The sequence below is a fragment of the Echinops telfairi genome, unplaced genomic scaffold (assembly GCF_000313985.2).
Source record: "Echinops telfairi isolate 266 unplaced genomic scaffold, ASM31398v2 ScPeMD7_26;HRSCAF=91, whole genome shotgun sequence".
Classification (NCBI taxonomy): domain Eukaryota; kingdom Metazoa; phylum Chordata; class Mammalia; order Afrosoricida; family Tenrecidae; genus Echinops; species Echinops telfairi.
The window spans coordinates 5,685,578-5,697,157 of NW_022103923.1; the positions used below are offsets into that span (position 1 = coordinate 5,685,578).

General features: G+C 46.1%; 1 protein-coding gene across 9 annotated transcripts in view; it reads right to left on the reverse strand.

Annotated features, from left to right (window-relative positions):
* Positions 1-2,519: 2,519 nt before the first annotated feature.
* The window catches only part of CASK (calcium/calmodulin dependent serine protein kinase), a 512,028-nt gene continuing 502,967 nt past the window's right edge, over positions 2,520-11,580 (reverse strand). For all 9 annotated transcript variants that reach the window (XM_004714576.3, XM_045289402.1, XM_045289401.1 and 6 more), the window contains 2 exons: positions 9,167-9,250; positions 2,520-4,551 (listed from right to left, as the gene is read on the reverse strand). In XM_004714576.3, coding sequence (XP_004714633.1) covers positions 4,375-4,551; positions 9,167-9,250 — 261 coding nt within the window. In that variant the 3' untranslated portion in view covers positions 2,520-4,374. The remainder of the gene's footprint in view (positions 4,552-9,166; positions 9,251-11,580) is intronic.

Consider the following 11,580-nt stretch of genomic DNA (forward strand, 5'->3'; position numbering starts at 1 on the left):
AGCGTACAGGCGTGGAGTTGTGCTTGGGGCCAGACACGAGGGTTCCCTGTGTGATGACAAACATCTCTTTCCATTTTCTTTTGCTCGGTCCATTTGCACAGGCTCAAGAGTTGATGGAGTGTCAGGTGAAAGGTGGTGGGAACTTGGGATTTTCTAGCCCCTCTCCCCCAGCCCTGGCCCCCTTCGCCCCAAAGAGCTAAGATTTGGTCCGGCCTGTCCTAGAGATGGCGCTGCCTTCTGCCTCCTGTGGGCGGTACCTGCCCGACTTCTGCCCAGGAAGAGTGGCAGGGTCAAGACCAGCTGGGAAGACCATAACTCTTCTCCCCTTTCCACCTGACCTACTGTAGGCGACATCTACATTTTACTCATGAAGCTGGAAAAATCTGAGATCGCATGTGTCTCCACGTTTAAGGCAAACTGTTTTGTGAGTGCCCGGGCAAGCAGGAAGCCTGGTAAGTCGATTTTTGATTAACGGTGGATGCCAGATGGAGAGGAGAACCGGATGTCTAAAGGACTGAGAAAAGGAAAAGTGTCTACCACATGAAATTATTCCAAATTCAAGCGTGTAGCCCTTCTGTGTAAGCTGCAGCGAGAAGCACGTGATCTCTCGGAGAGCAGAACTAATTTGAGGAACAGAACAAGAGAAAAGACACGCCGTAACCAGGGTCAGAATTGTAAGCCCTTGTAAAGATGGAGTGAGGAGGCTGTGTTCTGTTCTGAGGCACCCTAATTTAATGACGGGAGACGAGGAGGAGGAGGAGGAGAAGGGAGGTTTGGAAGGGCCTGGTTTGGGGGATAGCAATTACAAGGCGCCTTCTCTTTCCCAAGAGATTGTGTATGGGTGGCATTTCCATTCAAAATTTATCAATCACAGATTTCTTGCTAGTTTTAGCAGTGGGGTCTCTTTGACCCCAGTCATTGACCTAGAATTAAAAAAAGGGGGTGGGGACTCACATTAGTGGGAGATACAAGGGAGTTTGCTTGTGCCTGCCTGGTCCTTAAAGGGCAATTTCTCTAGGGTCTGCTTCCTCTCTCAGCTCGCTACCGACCAGTTGCCCAATGGTTGCTCAGGTGACTCAACTTTTTCAAGGAATGAACTACAAGCCTTAAGCAACAGATAGATACCTACAAGTGATTGAAAATCAAACCAAACCAAAAGGAGCAGCGAGGAGATCAAAGGCTTTAATGAGGGGGTGGGGCTGTGGAGTCAGGCCCGCTGAAGTGGAAGTCACAAGGTGGGTAGGAGGCTCTTGGCAGTCCTTCCTTCAGGCAGCGAGAGAACTGCAGCATCTTTAGATAGCCTGCCGCCAATACAACAGGCGGGATAATGTCTTCTGAAATAGCAAAATAGCAAGAAGTAGGTCACCATCTCTTTTTCTTTCTGAGCACGTATTTGAAACCATCTCACCCGACGGAAGATGTGCCGAATTGCGCTTTAAAAGGCTACAATATTATCTCGAACCCAGGGCAACTTTCAGATGAATTAACTGGAGCAACATTTTTCTTTTTCGTGTTAGGATGGACTATGCTGCATGCGCAAAGTAATTACTGGGTGATGATTAGAAAGTCAGGACATTTCCTCCCTTTACCAAAGAGCTGACTATATAACTCCCCCTACCCCCCCACACTTTTTTTTTTGCTGTGAGAGTAGGATTGGGGGGAGGGAGCCTCAGAATAACGGCTCATCAACATTTCAATGGTCCACTGATATGATTTAATAATCTAATCATTTGCTCAGGTCTTAAAGCGAGGAAAAATGGTTTTGCTGATGGCATGGAAGCAGTAAAGACGCTTTTCACAATGTTCTCTGATTGCTTAGTGGACAATTGCAATGTAGCAGCAGCAGCAGCAGCAGCAATGTACTGAAATGACTCTGAATTCAAAAACCTAAGTGTTTTCTGCTAGGTCATAAAGACACTGCTTTCAAGAAGATGCATATTAGTGGAGTGCTGCCTGCAGGGTAATCTCTCCATCTACAGTGACAAGACCAATGGCTGCCGGGTGCTTCTCAGAGGACAAGCAGAAAGAGACGAGAAGAGAGGAGGGGCCGTAGAATGCTTTAGAATTCTGGGGCCTTGACCATTTCAACTGACATGGTTTGTCTCCCCTTTGGCTTAACCCACCCTCACGAACACTGGTGGATGGGTTCAGGTAGGTATCATCACCATCTCTGGAGCTCTAGTCTCCAAAGACAAGCCAGGGCATGGGTTTTTCTAACGGACGGAGGGAAGTTTCCATTTCCCATGTGTTAGTCGTATGCTTTGTGCTTCAATGGAAAAGAGGTAGAGTGGGCATTCTGACGCTGAAAAGAGCCCGGATTGTGGTCAGTACCATTAAGGGAATGACTGCCTTGTGTGGCATTGATTCGATTTAAATCAAGCCTACGATGGCCCTAAGCAACTCTCGATTTCTCTGGCTTGGTTGTTCGGCCACCCTGCTGTGGGGCCCAAACACAAGCAGTTTGCTCGATGTCTTGTCAGTATGTTGCAGACTCATCTTGTCACTAACACAGGACAACATCAGGGGAAATGCACATTATTTAATCAGAGTAAGTGGGGCGGGGCGTGTTTGACAACATAAAAGGAGTATACAAATGCCTTCTGTTGGTCCTTTAAGAGGAGCTGTTCAGCTCCGAACACACCCTGCACATCCTGCCAAGGCACAAAGTGACTGAGGCCATCTAAGCTACAAGAAGAAAAAAGGATGTTATTATTTTTTTCAAGCATCACAGGTTACTATGACAACTTCACACCCTCAAACTCTCATGAAAAGCAGTCTACTGGATCTCTGGCAACGAGTCGGAAAACCTCAAGCCCTAATCTCCTATATTGAAAGAATGTGACCTCATGGAAGGGTAGTGAGATGGTTAATGTCTCTAAACCAACAAGGGAAGATTATTGTCCTGTGCCAAGGGAGATAGCAAGAGGAAGGAGAAACCACAGATGGCCTCCAGTACAGCCACGGCTGTGGTGGCTCTTGGTGCACGCCCTCTGGGAGTCAGCCGTGGTCCAAGCTGCGCTCTTGCAGATTATTTTGTTGCCCTGCCAATTGATATTCATTCACTCCTGGGCCTTCTGATGGTTCAATGAGCATCGAATGAACTATAAAAGCTAAAAGCTGATTGGCTTATCAAATGGAACAAATCTATAATGAAATGAAGGACCCAAAGGCATTTAATTATTGAACACAGAAAAGGAAGTATATTTTTAAAAAAATTGGTCAAACTGTCCTGTTAGTTATCATTTTAAAGGAATTTACAGGGATGTTATAGATTATTCTTTTGGAATAATTCAGTTTATAGCAAATGCCTAAACTGGTTTCTTCATTGCACAGTATTTTCTCTTAAAATGGGTGCTTTAAAACAATTACATACATATTAAAAATCCTAATTTCTTTGTTTGATTAAAACGTTAATACTCTCAGACAACACAGATCTGAAAAGGTGAAACCAGCAATTCCCCCTCCCACCTCACAACAAATTAAATTGAGACAAAATTACAAACACATTTCACTACATGGTTATTATTGATAAAAATCAGTTTCTTTTTTTTTTTTTTATAAAGTTGCCCGAAATGCAAGGGATGTGCATAGGTTTACAACTTAGTCATAATAGCATTTTATTCTTATTCCCCTGGGTGTGCCCCGTGAACGGAATGTACTTTTGCTGTAGATTACAGATTTTTTTTGTCCAACACAGACACACCGACAGCATAAATGCTCGCGACTGTCCACATGCATTAAGAGTCAAGACCCAACTTCAAATCTCTAAAAGGTTTTACAGGGTGCTTCAAAGAGACAGTATCACATTATCTGGATGTTACATCAAAGGACTTAAAAAAAATGCTACTCTAAAAAAAAAAGAGGAAAAAAAAAGGCCTTTAAAAGTTTGACTGTTTGTAATCACTAGACTAATTATTTCAAATAAATAAAGAATGATATTCCAATCCATAAAATCAGACTCTAAAAAGAATGTAGTGTTCCACCCCCAGTCAAGGTAACAGAATCATTTTTTATTATTATTAAAATAGATTATAGAAAGCAGCATCTATTTTGTGCAGTTTTTAGGGGCCTTGGAAATAAAAAGCTATGATTTCCAAAAATATAACATTCCAAAGAATTGAATAATACATACATTTAAAGATACATTTTATTAAAGTTTAGGAGAACTGATTAAAAAAGATACTGTCTCTTTAAATGAGTGTGTAATTGTTTTTCTCCTCCTATCTATTAGGACATGACAATAATTATAAATGTAGGTCACACTACAACTAGGTAGTCTCTAGGGACCATGACCTGCTGACACAAGGCCGATAACAAAGGCTTTTCCATGGATGAGGTGGTTCCCAGTTACGCGTCAGATATCTGGGGAGAGGCCTAATAGACCCAGGAGACTGGGACCCACTGTGGGGCTGTGCACACGAGCTCAATGGCTTCCTCCAGATGTCTGATTGTTTCATCAATTTCATTGTTGATAATTGTGAGATCAAAGTAGTGTGCATATGTTCTCTGCAGGATATCAGACTCCTTCTGCAGACGCTGAAGAGATTCATCCTGAAGCGTGAGGGGACAGAGAGAAGGGTGGGTGTGGGGGAAGGGAAAAGCAAACAGAAAAGAAAGGTCAGTTGGCTTCTGTGTCTTTCACATTGCTGTTTGTCACCGGGTCAGAAACAGTCAAATCCACACCTTGACGGGCTGCACCTGGGCAGGAGGCCAAGCCTGCACCACGACAGAGACAACGTTTTTTGCCGTGGCCAGTTTCCACAACTACAGAAGTGAGACCACACAACATGCACACAAAAATGGGGGGGGGCACCATGACAAACCGATGAACCAGAGCAGGCAGGCGCTCTTCAGCAAACACACTGCCCACCCAGACAGGGGAGGGCCCTGTGATGGGCTGGCTACCAATGCCTAAGTGGGTCTCCCCTCATTCTTCTACCCCAGTCCTTGCCCACCCCCACCCCCCCTGCCCACCCCATGGCTCATCTACAGCCACGTTCCTATTTGAGCCGGTGTTTCATCAGCCAGGGCAGAGCGCTTTCCTTTTCCTTTCCCTGGTACTTGACACTCACTTGGGCCAAATGCCAGAGCCCAGCTGCTTCGATACCCGTGAGCCCTTGCCTTTGGACCACAAATGAAGTTGTGTTTTCTACTTTTCCATTAAGAAGTTCCACATGTCCCAGGTATTCAATGCCATAAACTGGCCCTCCACTGCAGCAAATGCCAACGCTTTTTGAATGTTACAAATACTGAGTGGAAGAAGGCTATGTCCCCAACACACCACAGCGACCTCTATCAGAGAAATCCCCCAAACCTTGGTCTGTACCGGAAATGGTCAAATATCACGGTTGCCATATTTCTTGCGAGAAGACCCTGGAAGAAAAGTAGCGGCTACATTGCAAAGAGGTTGGCTGCCGTCAAAGGCTTTACCTCAGATCTTACAGATGACGCTAGATCTGCGAGAACTCGCCTGAGGGAGGAGGCCATTTTGCGTCTTAGGGTTGTCACGTGAGTATAAGTGTCGCCACAGGATGGTGCCTCTGTTCCGGACAGGGGTCTTTTAGGGGCGACCAGAAAGAATGCCTCTGCCTCTTCACAGGTCATCTTGTCTGTGAAATCCCCAGTGGCCAGATTCAAAATGGAAACCAAGGGACCTGGTGCATGGGACTGCCTGCTGTCTCCCCACCCCCAACTCCCAACATTACATAGGTGAGCTACTGGGCTGAGTATTGCCAGGGGGAGGGGGGAATGAGAACTATCTATGTATATATAATGTATACAAATATATTTACAGCACTTATTACCATATGCTTACACAATTAGCATGTGCATCGTGTGTTCTTTTGGCAAAGAGCACAATCCCCTCCTGTGTTAGTTTCCTATGTGCTGTGTGCATGTGTATGTAATATTTGTGGAAAAATAGAGCACTAGCTCTCTCTCTCTCCTAGTAGCATCCAAATTTATCTGTGTGCCCCATAAGCACGCTGCACCAGCACGTGTTGGGCCATGTACGCTCTATCCCCTGCCGTTGAGTTGACTCTGCCTCCAAAGGATTTAATTGGGTGTAAATCTTAATGGGAGCGGATTATCACATTTTTCTCTTGAGGAGTAGCTAATGGGCCTGAACCAGTGACCTTTGGGGTAGCAGCCTAGTGCTTTGACCCTTGCACCACCAGGACCCCCTTTGACCACAATCATGCTTATGGAATGTTGCTGCAACAGTGCTTGGCTTGGAGACGCTGCTCATTAGAAGGCTTTCTGAGTAGGGAATCAAGAGACGGAGCAATCCTGGGGAGCAGGGTGACAGAGCCAGATTACTCTACAGAGCTGCCATTTCTTTAGATACTTGAGACCACTAATGCCGGCTCTGTCTCTGGGGCCCTCCTTTTCTCTCTGCATGCCCATCTGTTATTGGGAAAAGACCCTTTCGAATGAACCCGGCGTGCTGTCCCAGGCAAACCGAGCTTCTGTGGAGCAGCTCTCTGGACAGGGAGTCAGAAGTGAAAGAAAGACCCCTAGGAGGAGCCATGATTGGTTCAATCACACCGCTGCAGGGGAGAGCACTCCTCTCAAAAGCCCTGCTGGCGTAGCAGTTACACGTTAGGTTGCTAACTAGAAAGTCAGTGGTTTGAAACCACGAGCCACTCCACAAGAGAAAGCCGGGGCGTTCTGGAAATTCACAGGGGCAGGCCTACCTTGTCCTATACAGGTCCGCTATGAGTCGGCCTCGACTCAATGGTGGTGCGCTGGGTGTTTGGCTTTGTTAGTCTCAAGGCAGGGGTTTCCTGCCAGCTTTGTCGTCTTCTCGGGCAGTGCTTCTCAACCTTCCTAATGCCGGGACCCTTTCATAGAGTTCCTCATGGAGTGGGGACCCCCAACCATAAGATGGTTTTCGTTGCTACTTCGTAACTGTCATTTTGCTACTGTGATGAATCGGGGCGTGGAAGGGTCGTTCCACCCCACCCCCGAAAGGGGTAGCGACCCACAGGTTGAGAACTGCTGTTCTAGAGGGATTTCAAAGCAAGGCATGGCGCACTTTGAATGTCAGGTGTTAACTATTACAGGGTAGAGAGGGCACCAGTTAGTAATCGCCTGGTAAGGTCTCATCAAGGAGTCTTGGTGGTACAGTGGGCTAGCAGCATCGGGCTGCTAAGTGTAAGGTCAGTCGTTCAAACCTACCAGCTGCTACTTGGTAGAAAGATGGAGTGTTCTGTTCCCATAACGATTTGCAGCCTTGGAACCCCCAAAGAGGCAGCTCCGCTCTGTCCGGAAGGACTTGAGAGCAGTGAGTTTGGTTTGTTTCCGGAAAGTCTTATCAGCACACTTTCTGCTTGCACTTAGAAAGCCTAGTATTTTCACTGTGACGGTATAATAAACACGAAGCAAAAATGCCCCCTTTGAGGAGCAAGGCATTCACCCAAGGACAGATAGGAGTGCTCCCTCCTGGTGGCACGAGAAGGAACGATTCTAGAAGTCCCTCCTCGGGGAGACGGTTCTCCTTGAAAGACACTGTCCTAGGCTTCACGCACCACCAGCCGAGTTTTTTATTTGCTGAGACATGTGGGCTGATGGAAACATTCCAGGAACTTTATGGCACAAAATGTATGGCACATTTTAAATACCGCTTTCTTTCCAGATAAGGATACCTCCCCTCACTCTTTGGTGTCTCGTAAGATGAAGTTACCTTTGGCAGTTTCTTCCTCAACAACAGCTTGCCAGCCTTCTTAACTTATGTGAGCAGGGTTTAACTCAGTGAAAACAAAATGCCTTTATTCTAAGAGCAAAAGCAAGAACGAGTGGGAACAAAATGTCTACATTCTACGTCTATTAAAAGAAACACAGCTGTAGCTCATCACCTCCTAGCTGGTACTTACAGGCAATTTTCTGCACCATTTTGGCAGCTATGGAAAGTTAGTACAAGGGCAGGAAAGCAGGCAAAAACAACAAAAACAAAACAGAAACAAAGCAAAAATGATAATTCAATAAAAATACGTGGCAACAGAAGGATCGAAATTAACTGCAATGTGGAGTTTCAATCATTTGTGTCGCAAATAAGATGGGGAAATGGGATTTTACAAAGGAATACATCTTTTGCAAACGAAATCACCAAAAATACGAATGCTCTAGTTAAATTTACATATTCAAGGTGCACAAAGTGAGTATTTCCAAGCCTTACAAGTCCCTCTATCAACACCTTAAGTGACAAGGACATAAACCCTGGTGGAGAGTTTATGTCAGCGTTGCATGGTTCCTGAATAGAACCAGGACTCTGATGGCTTCCGTCAGCTGCACAAGTAACATTGTTCAGGGTAATTCTGTATAGGCGTCTCCTCTTAACTACCCAACCTACTGTCGAGCAGCACCCCATACCTTTACCACACACACGGTAACCACCCTTCTTCTCTCCCCAGCGAGAAGGCCTGCTAAGGAGGCTGGCACAAGATCGCATCATCTTTCCTAGGCAAGATCTCGGTGGCAGCTGCTAACTGGAGTCGGATTGATAGGAGATACAGCTCATTTCCAGGTTTGATAGTCTCAGGAGTCATGGTGCTAAATTGTACATGGATTCCACTCTAGCGGCTGCCTAGGGGCACTGGGGCATTTGGGCCAAGGTCATTGATTCCTTAGTGATCTCTTGAGGCCCAGAGGTGAGAGCTGCCGCCCCAGTCTCCTCTCCAGCTCAGAGCTGGACCTGGGGTCTTCACTTTCTTGGTATCATCCCTACCAGGACAGGGTGTGGGTGAGTAGCCTGGAGGGCTTGGGACTCCTCAGGAGCCTTCTGCCCTGAAAGAGTGAGGGGATTCACTTTCCAGGTGTTAGAGATAAGATTTCTCGATAAGGGCGCAGGCTGTTCCACGAACCATTCTATTGCACACCCCTTTCCACCCCCGGAAACTTCTGCTGCAAATGGACACGGACACGCCTGGGACGAAAGCTTGTTTTCCCAAGGATTCTGATTTCAGGAGAACCATTCTGTGTATGTTCCCCAGTCTCGAGCATGGGCCAAGGGGCTCACGCTCTGGAAATCCGACTCGCAGCCTCAACAGCTGAGCAGCGCTTCATTGAGTTGCCTTAATGAAACCAGGCTTGGGTCTCCTACGGATAACAAACGTGGGTCCTTATAAAAGGGCTGGCTTGTCGGGGACCTTGTCTGAGGGTTCCTTACCTCGTTTAAACCTGGAGTAATGGTAGGGGCGGCAATGAAAACAACAAAGGGAGCGAACTCGGCAGTTCTCAGGACTTTCAGTGCCTGTGGTAAGGGGGAAAAAAAGAAGAGAACTTAGAAGAGGAAATGATCAATATGACTTTCAAATGACTTTATCAAAGAAATGACACAACTGCAAAAGTCCTTGGTTCCAATTTTTGGCAAGGTAGTATTACATTTACCAACTTCATTCACAACTTCTATTCCTTTCTTCCCCAGGATAGACAATAGCCATCCAGAAAAAAAAAAGTTGACAATCTGGACATTTTTCTTATGAATCTCATGAGTCAATTTGATTTCTCTTCAGGAAGGCAAATACTGATTATGTTGGTTAGTGTTCATTTATACCCGATTATTAATTTTAGCCTGAATTTTAATTTTTAGGAAATGCATTTTTGGAGTAGACTTGGACCAGCAGGATGGCTTCACCAGTTCACCACATTTCAAATTTTAACAGGCTAACTAACCGTGGACAGCAAATACTGGTCATTTGCACATACGGTATTTGGAGCTTCCCTGAGGAAAGGCCCTTGTGGGACTCACTGGGAAGGAAGGCTCAGGGTGTGGAGGGGGGACGAGGCGTGAAGAATTGGTGCAGGAGCCGGGTCTTTTTGTCTCAGCCCTGCCACTAAGGACCGTGTTGCTATGGGCAACCAGGAGGCCCAGAAGAAAACATTGAATTCAAGGGAGGACCTCTGAGATCTCTCACTGTTTCTTCTCAAGGCATCAAACCCATCTAATTACGGAAGTTATTAGTTTGCATAGATCAACAATCAGGTGGAATTCAGTTGCTGTAACAGTTGATTCTGTAAGGGCCCCTCCTCTAGGAGGCCACTCCCTCTGAGTTTCAAGCTCCCCTCCAAGGAACAAACCACCAAGATCCAGGGGTCTGCAGTTCACTGACTGCCATGTAATTTGTCCCTGTGTGCCAGGGGCAAAACTCTCCTTGCTCTGTATACAGGAATTAACATTTCTACTCTGCTCTCCATGGATTTTTGGTTGGCTTTGCTCTGGTCCTATTATCTGACCTTCTGTCGGATTCAGTAGCAATTACACTGGTCACTCTGACTCTAGTTGGGCTGCTCTCCAATTTATGCCCCCCCCCCCCACTCTGCCACTGAATGATCATGCTGAAACGCAAATCTGATCATACCCCCTCTCCCGCCACGCCCCCTTCAACTGGGATAAACTTGAACCCCCTCTCGCCTTAGGATGAAATGTACTCTCCTTCGCTGAAGTCTCAGGTCCCTTATAAATAGATCTATGCTTACCTCTAGCTTCTCTCTGCCCCTTCCTCTTCGAGAACCAGCCAGTCTTCCTGAACTACTTCCAACTCCAGAAAAGGCCGGGCTTTTCACTTATAACCCCCTCTTTCTGGATATTCTATTCCTTCTTTGCTGTTCCTACTCTCCTTCTGGCTTGCCTGAGTATGCCTTTAGGATTCAATATTTATACTGTTTTCTCTGGAATGTCCTTGGTGTGCTCTGAGCCTCAGTTAGGTGCTTCTCTCATGTGCTCCTGAAGCATCCTACACTGATACATCCGTTGTACCCATCACACTGGAAATGCAAGTCCCTGGCTACTAGAGGGGAAACTTCTTGTTCAGGTGTATCCCTCGTGCCCAATATGGTACCTGGCCTTTATGATGCGATGAAAATGGGGAAGCCCTAAATATCATTAGTACAAAATTTATGTTGTCTTTTCAGGCAGGTTCAACTAGACGCCACTGTGATCTTGGTTGATGACTACCTGTGCCACTTGAACTAGGTGGGTACTTTAGGGCCACATTTGATAGTCAAGGCTCTGGCTTTTGGTTTTAGTACAAGGTTGACTTCCACTGAAGTTATATTTCTGTATTCCAGTCATGTACCATTTCTTTGTGGATGAAGGGAACTTAGCATCTAGTACCTTCTTTTACCACAGTTCTTACATTTTCAAAAAGGCAATTTTCCTTGTAGGAAAATTCTTCAAGCTTTCATGTATTGATGTTTTTGAAAGAGGTATCTTAGTGGTTTCTTGGCCAATCCCTTTGTGACTAAGGACACTAACAAGGAGCAAGTTTGAAAGCCCATTGATAGCTTAATGAAGCTTCACAGCACTCTTCACTTAGCCATCTCCCTTTTGTCAATATCACCGTGGGCCTTGCCCCACCTTCCGTCCTGTGCTTGCTTGCACATCAGGTAAATATGTGGTTAGTAGAAGGATCAGTTCCCCTCCCCATCACACACACCCTGGTGTCCACAGCCAGCTCTGGGCAACTGAGATGGGGGTAAAAGGTCCAAATGCACAAGTGCTATCCTTGCTTCCATCCTTGAAGACAGAACACAGAGCGCCAGATGGAAGGCCACACGGCCTGGATGCTAAAGGGACCCCAG